Source organism: Apiospora hydei, assembly GCF_038363865.1.
Source record: "Apiospora hydei strain CBS 114990 chromosome Unknown utg000002l_segment0_segment0, whole genome shotgun sequence".
NCBI classification, from domain to species: Eukaryota; Fungi; Ascomycota; class Sordariomycetes; order Amphisphaeriales; family Apiosporaceae; genus Apiospora; species Apiospora hydei.
In genome coordinates, this window is record NW_027117361.1 from 4,986,920 (window position 1) to 5,004,772 (window position 17,853).

General features: G+C 56.9%; 8 protein-coding genes across 8 annotated transcripts; 6 read left to right on the forward strand and 2 right to left on the reverse strand.

Annotated features, from left to right (window-relative positions):
* Positions 1 to 199: 199 nt before the first annotated feature.
* Positions 200 to 978, forward strand: PG997_001569 (calcium-binding protein; the record flags this gene model as incomplete). The annotated part of the gene is made up of 2 exons (XM_066805884.1): positions 200 to 323; positions 494 to 978. 2 exons carry the CDS (start codon positions 200 to 202, stop codon positions 976 to 978), a joined length of 609 nt encoding a protein of 202 aa, XP_066675657.1.
* A 1,794-nt stretch (positions 979 to 2,772) lies between these two features.
* Positions 2,773 to 3,300, forward strand: PG997_001570 (uncharacterized protein; the record flags this gene model as incomplete). The annotated part of the gene is made up of 1 exon (XM_066805885.1): positions 2,773 to 3,300. One exon carries the CDS (start codon positions 2,773 to 2,775, stop codon positions 3,298 to 3,300), a length of 528 nt encoding a protein of 175 aa, XP_066675658.1.
* Positions 3,301 to 3,593: 293 nt separating this feature from the next.
* PG997_001571 (uncharacterized protein) lies at positions 3,594 to 5,975 on the reverse strand (the record flags this gene model as incomplete). The annotated part of the gene is made up of 2 exons (XM_066805886.1): positions 3,594 to 5,432; positions 5,589 to 5,975. 2 exons carry the CDS (start codon positions 5,973 to 5,975, stop codon positions 3,594 to 3,596), a joined length of 2,226 nt encoding a protein of 741 aa, XP_066675659.1.
* Positions 5,976 to 7,093: 1,118 nt separating this feature from the next.
* Positions 7,094 to 7,938, forward strand: PG997_001572 (uncharacterized protein; the record flags this gene model as incomplete). The annotated part of the gene is given in 2 exon segments (XM_066805887.1): positions 7,094 to 7,366; positions 7,384 to 7,938. 2 exon segments carry the CDS (start codon positions 7,094 to 7,096, stop codon positions 7,936 to 7,938), a joined length of 828 nt encoding a protein of 275 aa, XP_066675660.1.
* A 735-nt stretch (positions 7,939 to 8,673) lies between these two features.
* Positions 8,674 to 10,180, forward strand: PG997_001573 (uncharacterized protein; the record flags this gene model as incomplete). The annotated part of the gene is made up of 4 exons (XM_066805888.1): positions 8,674 to 8,691; positions 8,941 to 9,072; positions 9,182 to 10,051; positions 10,160 to 10,180. The coding sequence occupies 4 exons, from the start codon at positions 8,674 to 8,676 to the stop codon at positions 10,178 to 10,180; spliced, it is 1,041 nt and encodes a 346-aa protein (XP_066675661.1).
* Positions 10,181 to 10,229: 49 nt separating this feature from the next.
* On the forward strand, positions 10,230 to 11,227 carry PG997_001574 (haloacid dehalogenase; the record flags this gene model as incomplete). Its single annotated transcript, XM_066805889.1, has 2 exons — positions 10,230 to 10,463; positions 10,613 to 11,227. The coding sequence occupies 2 exons, from the start codon at positions 10,230 to 10,232 to the stop codon at positions 11,225 to 11,227; spliced, it is 849 nt and encodes a 282-aa protein (XP_066675662.1).
* A 709-nt stretch (positions 11,228 to 11,936) lies between these two features.
* Positions 11,937 to 12,829, forward strand: PG997_001575 (uncharacterized protein; the record flags this gene model as incomplete). Its single annotated transcript, XM_066805890.1, has 3 exons — positions 11,937 to 12,536; positions 12,574 to 12,689; positions 12,763 to 12,829. The coding sequence occupies 3 exons, from the start codon at positions 11,937 to 11,939 to the stop codon at positions 12,827 to 12,829; spliced, it is 783 nt and encodes a 260-aa protein (XP_066675663.1).
* Positions 12,830 to 15,063: 2,234 nt separating this feature from the next.
* On the reverse strand, positions 15,064 to 17,331 carry PG997_001576 (uncharacterized protein; the record flags this gene model as incomplete). Its single annotated transcript, XM_066805891.1, has 4 exons — positions 15,064 to 15,475; positions 15,547 to 16,636; positions 16,747 to 17,101; positions 17,191 to 17,331. 4 exons carry the CDS (start codon positions 17,329 to 17,331, stop codon positions 15,064 to 15,066), a joined length of 1,998 nt encoding a protein of 665 aa, XP_066675664.1.
* Between the last annotated feature and the right edge of the window lie 522 nt (positions 17,332 to 17,853).

The following is a 17,853-nucleotide window of genomic DNA, read 5'->3' on the forward strand; positions in this document are numbered from 1 at the left end:
TCGACATGCCAATCTGGGATCTGTCTGTCGGGAGCTGCTGACGGGAATCTCCAAAACCAAACCCGGCTTTTCGCCTCATCCCGAAACGAAACAATCCTCTTGCCATTAGAACCTCGCATCTTCTCGAGCCCACCACCGACCAAACCCGACGATTGACCTTTTCTTGTTTCCTCAAAGGCCCCAACACACATACTCGAAAATGCGATCCACGATACTAGTGACGTTGAGCTTGCTCGGCGGAGCCCTGGCACACGGTGACCATGGCGGCTCGCAGAAGCCCATGGTCGACGAAAAGGCCGATTGGATGACCAAACATATGGCCGGTACGTTTTTCCCCATCGTTACCCAATCCATTCACCCTCGAATACGAGAAAAGCGGCTTGATTTGCTTGCTTTGCTTTGTTGCATCAAGCGCTCCGAAACTGCTGCTGCTGCTGTGTACCCGTTTCAATTGACGCTAGCTAACACTTGCTTGCTTCTCTTCGCCGGACAGAGGAACACCACATCGCCGACTTCGACGCCTCCTCCTTCTTCGCGCTGCACGACTACGACGCCGACGGCCACTGGGAGCACGAGGAGATCCAGCGGACGTACGGCCTGATGGACGAGTCGAACGCGGGCGTGCCGCAGTCGCGCAAGGCCGACATCGCGCACGAGGTGGCGAGCCTGATGGACACCGACCACGACGGCTTCGTCTCGCGCGCCGAGTTCATCGACTTCATCAACGCGGGCAAGACGCTGCCCGACATGGGCACGGGGCCGGGCCACCATGGCGACGACGAGTACGAGTACGAGATCCACCACTGGGAGAAGTACCACGGCGACGACACCACGATGGAGGACCTCGTCCACCCCGAGGATATCGCCCACTTCAAGAAGCACGAGGAGATGGAGGCGGCCGAGGAGCGCGTCGAGCAGATGAACCGCATGCACATTGTCGAGGGCAACATTCCCAAGCTGTTCCAGCGGGCTGGCTAGAAGACCGACTCGGCGCTCGTGACAGACTACGGGAATGGGACAGGATCCGCGGCTACTACATGTATGCGGTATATGTTGAACACGTGGATTTTACGATTATATGTTGTAATGTGTATTGAGAAGAAGAAGAGCGTGTACGCATAGTATGTGCCTCTATGCGGTCGGATCATGGAGGACAGGTGCTGGCCCCTGCTAAATATGAACACGATGACGTTTTGCTCTTCCTCAAAGATGCCAGTTTGAGATTGATGACAATAATGGAACAACTCTGCGGCACAGCAATCCAAGGCTGGCTGCTTGCCTTGTGCCTATTTGGTCCATCGCAGAACGTGGACTTGGACGCAGTTTTGCAGATACACTCGCGAAGTAGGAACTTGGCAAACAACGACCATTGCCGATGATTTGGAAAGTCGAACCAGTCCGCCTGCCACCAGTCAAATTTAGGGTCTACCTTGAGAGGGACACACCAACGCCATGTCTCAGACATAGCCATCAGGGCCGTCCAGCTAGTCTGTCACCTTCTCTGGGCTCGGATCCAAACGTGTAGTTGTCCGGGCCCGGCGCCGCCACCCTTTTTTTGTGCCGTTGGACGCGGAACTCCGTCCCGCTAACAATCACACGAGCATGGACGAATCTCTCTCGAGATTTCACATGATTTGAACCCGACCACTATCGCCAGCGATCTTGGCGCGGTACCACTTTCCATTTTTAGATCTGCTAGGACTGATCGCCCAACAAACAAGGCAGGCGGTTGTGGCCCCTGGTTCAGCGATAGAAAGGCATGGGCGACGCATTATCGGATGACATGCCAGCCAACCAGCCTCACCCATCTGTATATCTGGGCCCTACATACGCATGCGAGCTCTCATGGCCAACCCGGTGCAGGTTGCTGTGCCAAGGTAGATCGTATTGAAGACTAAAAACTGGAACTTCAGCACATGATCAACTCCCATTTACTGCACTATGAATGCGTGCAGGTTAATTGTTACCTACCTGTACCTACATATGCAGATAATGTGCATACAATACATGTATGTTTTCCACACGAATCGCAGTGTGTTCAGCTAACCACCCGGGCATGCGCCGATAGTCTTGCCCTCCGTTATGATCTGATTTCACTTGACGCTCTGCTCTCGGACTCCCGCCATGTTTGAAGAAGGTGACAACGACAGGCCCCGTTTCGAATTAAAATGCGACGATGCGGTCGCTCCTTGTGTGCGCTGACCTGCTGGCTATGACCTCCTGGCTCAAATAAACAGCGGATGCTGGTTGCCCGAACGGGCAAGTCGGGGCGGAGCCAGTTCATGCGCCAAGACCCGTCCGGTGTGTCGTGCGGTAGCCAGAGTAGCATCCTCCAAGACGGCCGACTGTCGCCAACAAATTCCCACCACCCAGATGTGGCCATCACAATTACCAAGGTCGTTATTAGCCGCTATAGGACCGCCCTGATATGACCATTCAACTGCCGTTTGTCGTAGGCGAGATGGATCTGTGCCCAATTCCCTGGTCGGCATATAGAGCCGAGAGATCTCATGCTCCACGATAGGAAGGTAGCTGGGTAGGTCGATCAGGGTTCAGGCGTTTACATAAACTGGCAACCCTTCGCTCTCTCCCTTGATGTTCTCGTGAAACTTTATCGAGTTTGTTTCGTTTAGATTCACCAGAAGTTATTATTTTGACTGCCCTATTTTCTCTTCGGTTCCTGAATTCGCAACCGCGTTGCTTGACTCTTCGCTTCTCCCAGACCTGCACCAAACCCCAATCACATACCTTCTCATCACCATCACCACCAAAATGAAGCTCTCCCTCCTCGCCACCCTGGCCACCAGCCTCTCCGTAGCCCACGGCGCCATAAACTGGACCCTAGAAAAAGCGTCCAACCCCACCGCCGACCAATCCGACGCCTACACCAAGATCGAGTCCGCCATGAAGCTGGCCGCGGCACGGCACGCCCGGCTCGGTTCGGCCAGCAAGAACATCCGGGTTTACTACACGCCCGGCGTCCCCACGGCCGAGGCCAACTACAACGGCGACCTGCGCTTCGGCTCGAACCGCGCCTACATGAACGAGCGCACCGCGCTGCACGAGGTCTCGCACACGCTGGGCGTGGGGCAGACGGCCGCGTTCGACCGCAAGTGCGCTTCGGGCGACTGGGCGACCGCGCTGCCCCTCCTCCGGAGCTGGGACGGGCCGGACGCCAAGATCAGCTGCGGCGGGTCGCATTTCTGGCCGTACGGGCTCAACTACGATAATGAGTGGAGCGAGACGAATGCGGATCGGAATGTGCTCATGGTGAATGCCATGATTAAGGACGGTATGTGAGTTGGGATGGGGGGAGGTGTGACGAGGAATGGGAAGGTGATGGTGGGCAACGTTCTTGTGTATACTTCTTTCTCAATGGGAATATTTTCCCATGCTCGCCAATTGAAGATTGGCGTAGCGAATAACATAACACTGTTTCAAGCGATACGATGGTCTAGTGTTTCAGCCGAGCTGTTGCCTGTCGTTCTGTCATTGAACTGCAGGGGGTAAAATTAAGAGCTTATATCATTATGCCCAGAAGAGTACTGTTTGTATCTCTTCGTAAACCTCCCCTCAAACGGCACCAAATCCATTCATACAACATAAACCCCCTCGCCCCCGTCCCCAACCGACGATACCCGCGGACTGCTGCCGCTATTACTAGTAATAGCGCTACTACTATTACTATTTTCTCGACTCTCAAACTCCGCCATCGACACCAGCGCCGCCCGCGGCGTGTACGCCTGCTCCGACATGCGCGACAGCGACCGCATGAACGCCGGGACCGAGCACCCGAGCCCCTCGTCCTGGCCCCAGAGCTCCGCGACGCCGAGCGAGATGGAGAACTCGTGCATCTCGGCGATCTCGCGGCTGTCCCAGATGCCCTCGCGGCGGTTGAGGGACCGCAAGAGTTTCAGGGCGCGCTCCTGCTGGCGCGGGTCCCGGCACACGCTGATGATGAAGGAGAGGTCCGAGATGAGGTCCCCGTCGAGCGAAAAGGTCGGCTTGTTGGCCGCCAGGAAGGGCGCCGCGAGCCGCTCCGCCCGCTCCAGGCACTCCTCGCACGTCTGGTGCGACACGCCCGCCGCGTCGCCGCCGTTCTTGGAGAGCTCGACCGCCATCTCCCAGAAGCTCTGCTGCAGGCGCAGCCGGGCCAGCATGCCGCGGTCGCGCTCCGGCATGTCGCTTTCGGGCGGTAAACGCTGCGCCGTGAGCTCGAACCGGCGGTTCCACGCGTAGAACCGGTCGTTCCAAGCCTCCTCCCAGAGCGGGCCGAACGTCGTGGTGGTCGTGATGGTGTTGTTGTTGGACACGAACGACGAAGACGAGACGGGGGACCGCGACGTGCCCCGCGGCAGCCCGGCCGCGTACGGGTCCGCGCGCGCCATTTTCCCTTCCGGGGTCGGGGGCCGCGAGTGCGGCGGCGAGCCGTAGATCATCAGGTGCCGCTGTTCGGCCTCGTGGAGCGCGAGGAAGTGGCCGATGTCGAGCGTCCGGAGAGAGTACATGGCCTCGTTCAGGTCGGCAAAGGGCTGCTGCGCCTCTTCCGCGACCAGGGCCGCCGGGTCGCTGTTGCTCGGCAGCGCCGGCGTCAGCGGCGCGTCCATGAACGCGGAGAACTCGAGGCCGAGGCGGGCAAACATGTCGTACGTTTGCTGCCAGAGCCCGGCGTCGCGGATCTTGCCGCCCGCGTCCAGGGAGGCGAGGAGCTGGAAGCCCGACTGGATGTGCTTGATGGACTCGGAGTACCGCCCCAGCAGGCTCTCGAACGTCACGAACATCAGGCAGCAAAGAAGCGCGCCGTGGGAGGACGCGACCGAGTTCGGCGACGACATGGCCTTGACCAGGCTGGAGATGGCCCGGTTGTACTGCTGCATCGCGGCATTCTCCTGGTCCGTATCCCAACTCGACGAGCTGGACGACGCCGTGTAAGACCTAATGACGAAGAGCTGGTGCGCGGCGCCGACGGCGGAGATGGTCTGCCGCAGGTAGTCCTCCTGGTGCGCTATGGGCAGCGCATAGGCGTCCCAAAAGTCGAGCAGGCCGGCCGACTCGGCCAGGCCGAAGCGGGTGCAGACCCGGAAGTGGTGGAAGTAGCGCGCCTCGGTGGCGGACTCGAAGACGATGGGGTTGATGGTAAAGAGTGGAGCGGTACTAGCACTGCTCCGCCGCGACGACGGGCTGAGGCTCCTATGGCTACTGCTGCTGGCTGGGCTGCCACTGCTTGAGGAGTAGGAGGAGGTGGCGGTCGATTTCGCCACCGCCTGTGAAGTTGTTGAGGCGGCGCCGGCATCAGGCGCCGACTTGGATGACGGCGGTTGGGCCGACTGGTAGCCGTCGCAGACCACATTGGCGGCGGCGCAGCGACGACATGTGGGTTTTGCTTCGTCACATTTCTTGTGGCGGATTCTGTATACATGCCAAGATGGACACTGTTAGTGAAGAAGAAAACATTTGTAACATACGTTTGGAGTGGCTGAGTGGTCAGATGGATGGGATTGGAGGAGATTCTTGTTACCTGCTGTTCGGTACCACAGTTAGCATCGAGTAGGTATCCATTGCGAGGGCGATGCAAGGGCCACACTTACCAAGTCATGCAGCCGGTGCGGGCCCGATGGCTGAAGGCCCGGGTGTACTTTTTTCTTCTTGGCCTGGGGTGGTGGTGGAGCATTGGGATTCGTGGGATGATTTCCGACGGAGGATGACTTGCTGCTGGTTTTCCTCCTGCTCACCACCATGGCGTCTATCGTCGTCGGATCCTCCTGCTGCTTCTCCTCACAGATGATAGGCTCGGGGGACAAGGCGTATTGGAAAGCATCGGTGTCGGGCGGGGTGTAGAATGCGAGACCTGCTTGACTCGTGTAGACGCCCTCGAGAGGCAGCTCATGACTACCGGTACGAGTACGAGTACCCTCAGCGTGAGGAGGTGCGACAAGCGGCGCCTTCGTCCTGTTAGCCAAGGAAAACGAGAACATAGTTGCCACAAAAAGGACCGGTAGAAATTGACACGCTCTCTGATTACACAAGGAGGATATCAGCAATGGGAAGGAGACAAGCCAAGGGGGACTCGGGAATTATCCCTCCCACTTCCTTCTTTCGCGATACGGGCGAGTGGAGCTTGCAGCGAATGAGGAATCGGCGTGACACATTAGTTCGCACCATGCAATACTCCCGCCGACCAATGAGGTATAACCCGATGGGTCCGGAGCCTCCCTGAGGGCACTTGCTCGGAGCCCGAGGACCCTGAGATTCGTGGGGGCTAGCCAATCAGCACCCACACTTCCGCTCCACCACGAAACAGGCCTGAACGACGAACGAGTCAGGCCGGGAAGCGCCAGGGTCCAACCTGTCAGAAGAAGCTTAATAAAGTGCGACGTGCGGCCAGACCACGAGGGAAAGAAATTGTCCAGAAGGGCGTCGTTGTCTCGGCAGACCGCCGTGAAGCAGCTACCGGGATCGTGGTCGAACTGGGTTCCGCCTTGCTAGTCCCAGCTGCGTGGAATCCAACCAGAAGCGCTGGTCTAGTGCCGCTATCCCTTCTCGAGACCCCATTCTTCGGAAACTGGGACTCTGCGCAAGATGGAGACCGCGGGGCTGATCTGCCCGAGGAGCGCAGCCCGAGAGTCCCTTACCTCCGGGCCCTCTCGATCCACAGCCCGATTGATCGTCTCATAACAGACCAAGCGGTTGGCGGTATCTATCGGCAACCTGCGCAGCCGCGGTTCGATATCGCGTCACACGTCAGAACTTCGGGAGATTGGCTATTGGCATATGATAACGATCGTTGAGGCCTCCTGAGTCAGCCGCCCATTTCCGGAAAGAAAGAAAAGATGTATAAACCCACGTCTTGTCGCTCCCTGGCGAGACTATTGTTAGTGAAGCAACTCTATCCCACAAGCCAAGCTTACCACCTTAACTTAGGAAGGGACCGATTTCGTCAGTCACTAACAATCGAAACGTCCAACCCTACCCAAGACCATCACGCGGCCCTACTGTTTCGAAACATACTTGTCGTCATTCTTACTCCTATTACAACCCACCTTTCTTCCACACGCAACTAATCCATCGTCGATACTTCGGCCACCAAGTTTCAATGGCGTTCCACATGCGCGAGGCGACCACGGCCGACATCCCGTCGCTGTGCGACGTCTTCTTCGACGCCTTCTCCGAGGACCCCATCTCGAGCCGCATCTTCCCGCGCTCCTCGGCCCTCGCGCAGGCCGAGATCCTCGACACCTTCACGGACAGCGTCAGGGAGCCCGACGTCCGCGTCTTCGTCGTGACCGAGGAGTCCGAGTCCGAGTCCGCCTCCTCACCTTCCGACAAGAAGGACAGCAAGGACGCCATCCTCGGGTACGTCGAGTGGGTCGCCCCGCGCCCGAGCCCTACTCGCCGCCGCCGCCGGCGCCCGAGACGGACGGCCAGAAGGCGCAGGCCCTAGCGCAGCAGTTCTTCGAGGTCATGGAGCGCAAGCAGCGGGAGCACATGGGCCGCCAGCCGCACTGGCACCTCGCCTTCATCGGCGTGCGGCAGCGGGCGCAGGGCCGCGGCGTCGCGCGCCAGCTGATCCAGTGGGGGATCGACCGCGCCGACGAGGACGGGATGGAGGCCTACGTCCAGTCGAGCCCCATGGCCGCGGCGCGGTACCGGCGGTACGGGTTCGAGGACATCGACACGCACCACTTCGACCTGGCGGGGGATTACCACGAGGTGTTTCTGAAGCGGAAGCCTCGGCAGCAAAAGCAGCAGACGACACAGGGGCAGCAGCAGCAGCAGCAGCAGCAATCGGTCCAGGTGGGCTCGAAGGATGCGACATTGACGGCGGAAGAGGTGTCGCAGTTGTTCAAGTCACATGGCGGTAGCTCTCGTGAGGAGTCGGCTCAGAAGAACAGAGAGAGGTTCGATCATTCTCCCAGTGTCATTGCGCAGGTTGGCTGAGCCGGAAGAAGATGGCCGAACTGCGATACCAATTAGTGGACAATGCGACTCCTTGTTTGCTGCGCCTGTTATTCGCACTTTGTCCATTTCGCTGGGTTGCAGATCTGTGATCGAGATCCCAGGTGCTTCTGCCGGGGATCACAGGGTTTTCTTGGCCGTATCGATTGTTGGAATGCCCTCGCATGTTCATCGGTTTCAGTTTCACGAGGTCCGTTAGTGAACAAATGCTATTGCAATTGATAGTATTGGTCTTTTGGGGCTCTTGAGCTCCAGCCAGCTGGCAGCCGATCAGTTGGTGGTGGTGCTTTCAATTGAAGACAACCTTAGCAGCATGAGTCTTTAGGGCATTGAGCTCACTGAGGGGCATGTGGCTTGGGCGCTTTAACGCCTGTGACGGCCTGTGACGTAAAGCCCATCCGACCATCCCCCAACGCGCCCTGCACCGCGATTGTTTACTTCCAGAGCATCATGATCTGCATTCTTAAATAGATATCCTGGCAATATTGACATCAGAGGTTGACATCATCACAATGATATAACTTCTGTTACGTCTGGCAAACATTGGGAGATCATAGAGAAGCTGTTAATCCCAAAGTCGGGGAATTGAAATGCATCAACCCATTTACCCTCTTGCTCTACACCACGATAGCACCCGTTAATCGCTGTAATACACTTTCCCAAATCAAACGAGACCATAAACCTGCACAGCTTTTCAGATTCCTGATGGCACCAATCATGACTGATGTCTACCGAGTAAATCGGCCCAAGTCAATGCGACCGAGATCATGCAATGCGCCACCAAGGAGTAAAGCATGCAAGATAAACCGGCCAAATCGTTGCAGACCTACAAACCGGAAGCATGAGAAACCAGCAACCTATTTCTCAGCCTCGCTAGCGGTAAGTCCTTCAAGTAAATACACCTGGGGTACTCACATTGCTTGATATTAGCGTGCTGACAAGCGGCACCTGCAGACACCCTAGTCTCGAAAGTCTAATAACCAGCTCGTCGAAGACCTCAAATCTACACCCGGGGTTGACGACTCCGAGCTGACCAGCTTCCTGGCTTTCTATGTGTGGGAAGATGGCAACGACGGTCCCGTGGAAAAGCCCTGTCTTCTCGGTAGCGACGACAAAGTGAGTGGTGGCCGCCTCGGCCGGGACCATACCCTCGAAGACTTACCGAACCACTACCTGCGGGACTGCCTCATGAGCTGGATCAACGAATACATGTCCCCCGACCAAGCGCCCGAAGCGCGCCGCCGCGTCTTCGCCCGACCTGAATGAAGCCGAGATCGCCGCCTACGCCGAGACCATCCGGGCACGCAAGGTGCGATTCGACACGAGTGGTAACGGGGGCGGCATCCAGATGTGGACGGGCAGCGAGTGGCGGGAGCGGTGCCGCAAGATCGAGGAACAACAAAAAGTGCAGCACCTGGCCAACATCATGAAGATCGCCAACGAGAACCCGTCCATCAAGAACATGGGCGAGGCCGTCAACATGGAGAAGCAGGCGACGGCCCTGGAGCATATTGATGAAGGCATCGACATGACGCCCCACCTGAGCGGGTATCGCGACTACGGCGTCCTCGAGCCCATCTGGCACTCGGTCTTCCAGCCGGGGCCCAAGGACCCGACGCCCCAAGAGCTCAAGGCCTTGCCCTCGCCCTTCTACCGCGAAATCAACTACGACTGCGACCAGGTCCGCGCCCTCCTCAAGCGCTTCGTGACGGGTTCCTTATCGCGGATGTGGGACCTGGACAAGGTCCGCCGGGTGTGCGGGCTCGAGCGGCCTCAGCTCATCGGGTTCCTTGAGAAATCCGGACCCGAGGCCGGCAGCCAGAGCCAGGCGTACCACCTCTGCTGGGAGTTCTTCCGCCGGCGCGAGGCGCTCGGTTTGACGCCCTTTTTCGACAAGAAGAAGGCGGACAAGATCTTTCCTTGGCACAAGGTGAAGCTGGGGCCAAGGGGGGCAGCAGAGGAAACGCGGGGTCTACTAAGCAGCAGCCGAAGAAACGAACATCGGACGCTGGAGACACGGGGCGCGCTACTAAGCGCACTAGAAGCACAAGGGGTTGAACATTGTAATGCTCATATGCTGGCGATGTTTGATGCAGTATGTACGATAGCGCGAGATGTACGAAATAGTGTATCGAATACTGGATGAACAGCAATGTTTTGGGAATGACGTCACGTGCCTTACCCGCTTCGGCTCCGCGACCAGCTCTTCGGGTCGCAGACCTAAGCTCAATCTCCCGCGTCTATCCCAGCATCAATTCAATCCCGCTTTGAAAATGGCGAAAGCGAAGCCCAACCTTCTTTTATGCTTCGATGCATTCGGCACTCTATTTAAACCAAAACACACGGTCGCTCTGCAGTACGCCGAAGTCGCGCGGCAATGCGGTTTCACTGGCTTTACCGACGGTGAACTCCAATCCACCCTCAAGACGGCAATCAAGGATGAGTCGAAGAAAAACCCCAACTACGGAAAAGCGACAGGGCTCGGCGCAACCAAGTGGTGGACCAATGTACGTCTTCGGCACAACCTCAATCGCCTGCAGCTAGGATGATTGATCATCGGCACCGCCACCTGTTGACCGGATCTACAGGTAATTCATAATACTTTCACCCCCCTGTCCAAGGACGGCCAAGCTCTACCGACAGACTTGACCCCAAGCTCCTGCATCGCTTCGCCTCCAAAGAAGGCTACGATGTCGAGCCGGGCCTAGTATCTACTCTGAGGGCGCTGAAACAGCCCAGCAGCGAGAGGCGGTTCGACAAGATCGTCGTCGGCGTCGTGACTAATTCCGACGACCGCGTCCCCAGCATCCTCTCGTCCTTCGGCCTCAACGTCAGCCCCCTGCGCTACGGCGGCAAACAGCAGATCGACGACGCGGGCGTGCTCGCCAGGCCAGACTACGACATCGATTTCCACTGCATGTCGTACGACGTCGGCGTCGAGAAGCCGGATAGGCGCATCTTCGAGTCGGCCGAGCACATGCTGGCCCAGATCGTCGCCGCTCGCGATGACGGGAAGAGCATGGCGGAGGCTGGGGCGGACGTCGAGGGCTGGCAGAAGGTGTATGTCGGCGACGAGCACGCCAAGGACGTCGTCGGCGCCATGAATGCGGGCTGGGACCCCGTCCTGCTGGATGTGGACGGGGACTCGGATGCCGCTTCCAAGTTGACGGAATCTCACGGCCAGACACTTGCTGATTCGTTCAAGGAACGTCCCGTGCTTACGGTCTCATCCATACGGGAATTGATTATGTGGCTTACAGGGAAGGTCTAAGATACCGAGCTTCCTAACTTTCAGCAGCCAACATCGGCAGCGAACTTTTAAGCTGGCATCTTTGAATGGCTGCCGCAATACTGCTCATAGAGGGGCCGATAGATGATGCGGGCGGAATTTCTCTCTTCGAAGGGGGAAACTCCCATGTCGTACGACGTTAGCACCACAGATTTGATCTTATCGAAAACTTATTGGGGCGTTTATATACCTACCTACATACCTGAGCGGCCCCCGCATATTCGCTAAAAATAGGTGAGCCTGCTCGACGGAGGCTGACCTTGCGATACCTTTGCTTTTCGTGAAGAGCAGCTCTCGGGCGACCCTTTTTAGTGGCTCAGCCCAGCCTAGGATGCCGGGTACCGTTGCACAGTATGCAGGCCAGGATTGTTGAAACATCGAAAACCAACAGTAATCTGACATCCAAGCCAAGCCCCCACCTTGTTGCCTGTAAGACTGTGCTGTGCCTCGACTCCCAAATCCTTCAAAATGGTTCGCGCGCCCATCCAGTTTTCACGCTGGCCAGCCAGCAATCCTTTCATTATTTTCTCCTGTCGTCTAAATTGGATACCGCTAGCACCGGCGACCGAAGTGTACTCGAACATAATTTTCCCACGCCGGACTGCGCACTTACACGACGTTTCTTCACCCAAGAGCTTCAACTGTCAACACACCGGTAAACCGCCCAGGATCCTAATAACCTGAAGCAGTCATGTCCAAGTACTTCAATCTCAAGCCCCAACCCGCCGATAACGACATAATCCCCTCCGATGTCGAGGATCCGCTCGTCCCACCAGCTCAGCAGCAGTCCTCCGCGGCGGCTGCAGCAGGACGCGGCATGCCCCGGAACGTGCGAACCATCCACGACTACCTGACGTCCGGCCGCAGCAGCAGCGGCAGCTTGCCCCCGCGGCCCGCGGGCCAGGGCGTCTCGTGGGGCGAGCGCAACTGCCCCAACGCGCGCTTCTGCTGGCCCTTCGACTGGTCCTCCTGGACCCTCGACACGGGCGGCGACCTGCCGGCTCTGGTGCGCCGGCTCTGCATGTGGATCACGCTCGCGACGCGGACGGCGCTTGCGGTGCTGGCGCTGATTTTCCTGTTCGTCGGGTTCGAGATCGGCAGTTTTGTTGTCAATATTATCCTCGACGTCTTGGGGTTCTTCTTCATTGCTTGGTGTCTTGCGCGCATTGGGGACGCGGTGGGGGGAGAGGCGGGTGATGGGGACTTTGGTGGTAAGTGGCCGTATTCGCCTGCTTTCTCCTTTCGTTTAATTACCGAGCTGGTTTCTTTCTTGGCACACTCGGGATCTCGGGTATGCAAGAGCAAGCTGACATGTATAAATCCTGCAGGGACGGTGGCACTTTGACCTGTTCTTGCTCGGCTCCGCGATTATCCACATCATCATGATCGCCACCGTTTTCGTCTACAAATCCAGAGTGGGCTTTCTCACCAGCTGGTACGGAATGTGAGTACTTGCTTCTTGTTAACTGTTGCTTTATTTATCTTGGTCATGACCTCAGAGCTGATTCTGCGTTTAGGTGGATTCTGATTTTCGTCGTGGCTTGGGTTGCGGGTTGGGCACCGGAAGGGACCTCATACGTCTGAGTGTGAGCGCTGTTTCACACCTATTAAATCGATAAGCGAGCTTGTAGCAAGGTGGATAGCTGTATCCAGGGTCTTGGGCTGGGGCGAGTGAAAGGTTAACTTAAAGGTTAAGACCTATTCAGTACGGGAGTTGGGCGTCTTCTTGGGTCGTCCGGAACAATTGGCTGCTCATAGGCAGGAAGGCCTGAGCAAGCTCTTTCACAGGATGGGCCGGGTGGCATTCCATGATATCCAGATAGTATGTTACCCGTAGGTATATCGTGTACCGAAGAGTTAAACGGATATAGTTAGCAAACGCGGACCACACAGGCGCTCCTAGGTATAGATAGGCCACATATGTATATTAGATTAGCAGTCTACGGAGTAACTGTAGCGGACACGTCACATACCCCTAGGGAGGTAGAGCGCCGCCGTTACGCGACGACGTTAAATTACAAAACAAACAAACAAGGATGTTCTTTTTGTCGGCATTGGCCCACTAGTCGAGCTGAAATATTCTTAGCAGCGTCTCCATAAGTGCCCGTATGTTCTTGCAGCCACAAATGTCTCTTTTGCCGCCTTCTCAGCCTTAGCGGCATCTCCCGAGACCAGTTTGATAGCCTTGCCATCCAGAATGAACTCTGGGTTAAGAATACCTCCATGTTCAGTCGTTTCTACCGTGATTAGGTACGTTGCCCCCGTGCGATTAACAATGACCTTTTTCTTTAATCTATCAGTCGCGGCTTTAGAGCAACTACCGTTCCGGAAGGTGAATCTGGGAGTCTTAAACTCGGCGCCGATGCCTGGTCAGGCCGTTTCCGAGGTTATCCTGATAGGCCTCTTCGCAGCCATGTATCCGCGTGACCACGAATGAGTAGGCAGCGGCCACAGCCAGAAGACATGCTGGTATTATGGGTAAACGTATAGCAGACAGCGCTCAGGCAGCGAAGGAGAGACAATTTGGCTTCCCGTTGGGTGAATGGGACGTACGGGGCGCTCACGTGGTGTGAAGAGAACATTGTTTGAACTTATCTACAAAACCCTGGGGTCTCACGTGTGATTATGTACTCGCGATTCCCACCTAAATTCGCCGTACAGCTTCCCGACGCAACCCACCCCCTTCCCCCAAGGGCGCTGCTAATCTTTGAAACACTAGGGACTTTCACGGGTCTAGACTCTTCCCATACCTAAGTTGTACATCAGCTATGAGCGGATGTAGAGCTTCAACCCTTCTACCATCTCCGTCATCCGGGAACAAGCCAGATATCCTCCTCGTGCTGAAATCGTTTATTTTCTATGTTGCTTTGTCGCCCTTTCGATTCCTCGGACTGTATCTCGCGACCTAAGATCCACGAGTCGGAACCAAAAGATGATGGAAGTCATGAGTGTCATTAAGATTATGAAAAGGACGACGTGTTTTGCGTCGCATTAGAACGGCATAGTCATACATCGTGGTCACCTTCTTCGTATTTTGGCGACGTAGCATATCTTTTTCAATAAATGTGGATATGGAGGGGATACAGCGATGGATCGAACATCAATGTTGACGCCAGTGAAATGGTCACTGCTATAAGACGGACGATGGATGTCCTGTGATTCCAGGGAACCAAAAATTGCAGGTTTGTCGGTGAAGGTTGAACATTGATCGGGGTATTTCGTCCAGAAAGCAAACCCAACTTGAAAGTGAATACCATAACAGCATGACACATCCAATCCTGCCACGAAGCTATTACCAATCTAATTCTACCATCCATATATTAGCAGCCGAAACATTCTTGGCCGCCTCTTCCTCTCCATGCGCCACCTCCCCGTAGCAGGAACCGCAGCTTTGACGCCTATTGGGTCATGGCCAGGATGCCAGTCACCAACTCATCCAACCGGAGCGGAGGGCGCTGCTGCCACCTCCGTCACAGTAGCAGAAGCACGAGAGCACCAGGCACAATGGCTGCGACCAGAAAGTCGGAAAGCCCCTTGCCGCGTAGCCTGAAGCTTTCATAGCTACAGCACCCCCTCGAAGGGAAGGCTACACCTGGTACAGTTTAGCGACATTCGTTTCTTTATATTGGCTCAGTTTGAGCTGGCTTACTGGGTTTATAGAGAAATATGGTATACACATTTTACCCTTGTCCGACCCTTCATTGGTCGGTAGATAGGGGGCTACTGACCGCCCCCGCTATGATTTTGTCTGTCATCTAGGCCAATAAGTTATGTGAGCAATTCGCTGAGCGGCGTTGGTTAGTTTCGGAAACAAAATGTCACGCAGGGCTGCCACATGCCTCCAACATTCCGTACTCGCCCAAGTTCTCGAACGGGCCGCAGAGCCTGACCAGCAGGGTCGTCGACAGCTGCAGGCGATCAGCCATGGCGTCGTCGCCCTCGGCGCCTTCGGGGATCGTCAGGAGGTATTCGGGCGGGAGGACGGTGGGGACGAGTGGGATGGGGGCCGGGTGCCTGGGCCCTTTGTAGTCGGCCACCCGGCGCGAGATGGCCGCCAGCTGGTTGTGCATGTGGCTGATGGTGGAGTCGGCCGGCCCGCAGCGCTCCAGGATCACGAGGCAGGAGTGCGCGTGCTGCAGGTTGATGGTCCAGTTCGCCATGGAGTCGCCGTGGAGCTGCTGCTGCAGGACCGAGTGCATAAGGACGGTGCAGGTCGTGTAGGCTTGGAGGCTGTGGATGCCATGTGTCAGTCGGGGTGAATCCGAGATGAGATGCGAGGCGCTTCGAGGTTCGATACTTACATGACCAGCCAGCACTTCCAAATACCCACATCCTCCAATACTAGAAACTCAAATATGCGCGCGGCTTGTTGTGCTGCCAATATACCCTCGGTGGCGTTGTCGAATACGTACTTGCTGGAAGCAGAATGTTCCAATGCTGCATCTCGCGTTACAAAGCCGACCGAACGCAGAAATCGCCCGGCAGTGCGGCGGTACAGCAGCCCCGTGGCGCTGAGGAACATCAAGTTGACGTAGTAGATGGCCACCCGTTTCTCTTTGCACTGCTCATCGATCAAAGCTCCAAGGTACAGATCGTTCGGAAGCTGCCGGTACCACTCCTGCAGGTCCTGCATCAGCGACTTGGGACTGACCGCGGTCTGCCCCTTTAGCGTAAAGTCCATCCGAGAGATGTTGGCCTTGACGATGCAGAGCTTGGTCAGCTCGCGCGAAACGGTGATCTGCAGCATGGGGACCGTCTCGAGCTCGACGTCGGAGACGGGAAATTCCTCGAAGAAGAGGCCGCCGCCGAAGACGTAGCCGAGGGTGGACGACAGGAGCAGCGACTGGAAGAGCAGGGTTCGCCAGGTCTTGCGGTGGTTGAACCAAGTGTCCTCGGACATGCCGGGCTCGCGGAAGTTGTCGTCGTTGAGGTTGTGCTTCATGCAGAGGCTGAGGCCGATCTCGACAAAGGCCAGCGCGGTGGAGCGCTTGCTCTTGATGTTGAAGTTGGCGAGCAGGGTGCAGACCTTGATGGCGTCCAGCGGCAGGATCTTGTACAGCAGGGCGAAGTAGTTGGTGGCCGTGTGGTAGAGCGTCTCCGAGTACCCGAGCGCGTGCTGGTCGGTGTTGGCGTAGCGCATGCCCATGGCGGCGACGGCGCACAGGCAGCACAGCTCGGCCTGCTTCACCGTCTGGGGCCGGTCCAGGCTGTCGACGTAGATGTCGCGGTGGTAGCCCATGATGGTCTCTTTGGAAAATACCAGGAACCACTGCTCGCTGAACTCGAAAAAGGCGTCCACTGCGGTACGTATCCGGGTGGTGTCCGAGACTGACATGCGGTTCCAGCAGTAGAGGATGTCTTCCAGCTCATTCGACTCCTCCGAGGGCACCACTGGCTGAGAGTCCAAATGGCTCGAATCATGTTCTCGTCCCACGAGGTTGTTGCTATCCATCGGGAAGCGCCATCCTCCATGTCCTCGGTGGTGTGGCGATGAGATTCACCAGCATGGATGAGGCCTCGTGCGTCTCGGAACACGTCATCCAGCGCCTCGCCGGACCGGAGGCGCGTGACGAGACTCACGGCTTCATCCCCGGGGACTTCCTGCAGCCGCTTGACGAAATCATGGATGGCCTTCAACCTTTGTTTCATGTCCGAGTCATCCGTGGATCCGACGGGCTGCCGCAAGCGATGAATGATGGCTTCTGCATCTGGCTCGGACCCATGGCGTAGCGTTCCCAGCAGGCATTCGTAGCTCGCCAGTCGAGATGCACGGATGTGAGCGTCGCCGTCGTCCGGGTAGGTGCACTCTACGCCCTTGCCCAGGCATCGTTTGCAGCATGGACGTTCTCCATCGCACTAGAGCGACTTGGGTCAGTAAACTAAGGGAAGAGAAGATGGCAAACCAGGAGCCGGGGAATGGCATTCAAGCGAGGTTGTTGGCATACCTTTGTCTTCTTCAGCCGGCAGTGGACGCAAGCAATACTGGTCAGCTTGCGCCGGCTGATCCTGGCTAGCGCAGCGTCTGACTGTTCGGTAGCGCTGCCGTCTGGATCGGTCTTGGGGAAGAGGGGCCGGTAGGAATTCATGTCGAGGTCCCAAGCCTGTGTCAGTGGAAAGGATGGAGAGTTCGCATGGGCTCACCCACCCTACACAGGAAATTGAATGCTGGCTGGGGTTTCATCTCGCAACAAAAGGTGCCTGGCTGGCTGGCTGGGCTGGGCGTGCAACAAAAAAGTGTCGCCACAGGGCCCTTTGGATGCTGATAGGCCTAGTGAGGGGTCGTCAGTGGCGTCGTGCGACCCGGACCGGGTCCGAGGCCATTCGCGGCCTGTGATTGGCTTTCGTCGCATGCTTGCTTTCCGGGGCAGAAATCCGAGCACGATTGACCACCCAGCAGCGGGAAGACGTCGTCGTCTCACGTTTCGAAACGGTACGTATGGGCGAAATACACAAGTGACTTCGACGGGTCTATCAGGCACCTGGCGTCATGTAGTTAACATACATGCATATACGATAGCCGACAAGATCAGACCAGATCAGGGGTCGTTGACTAGAGTACATGTAGCCACCACCCACTGATAAATCTATTGTTTCTAGCCTTGAGGGTT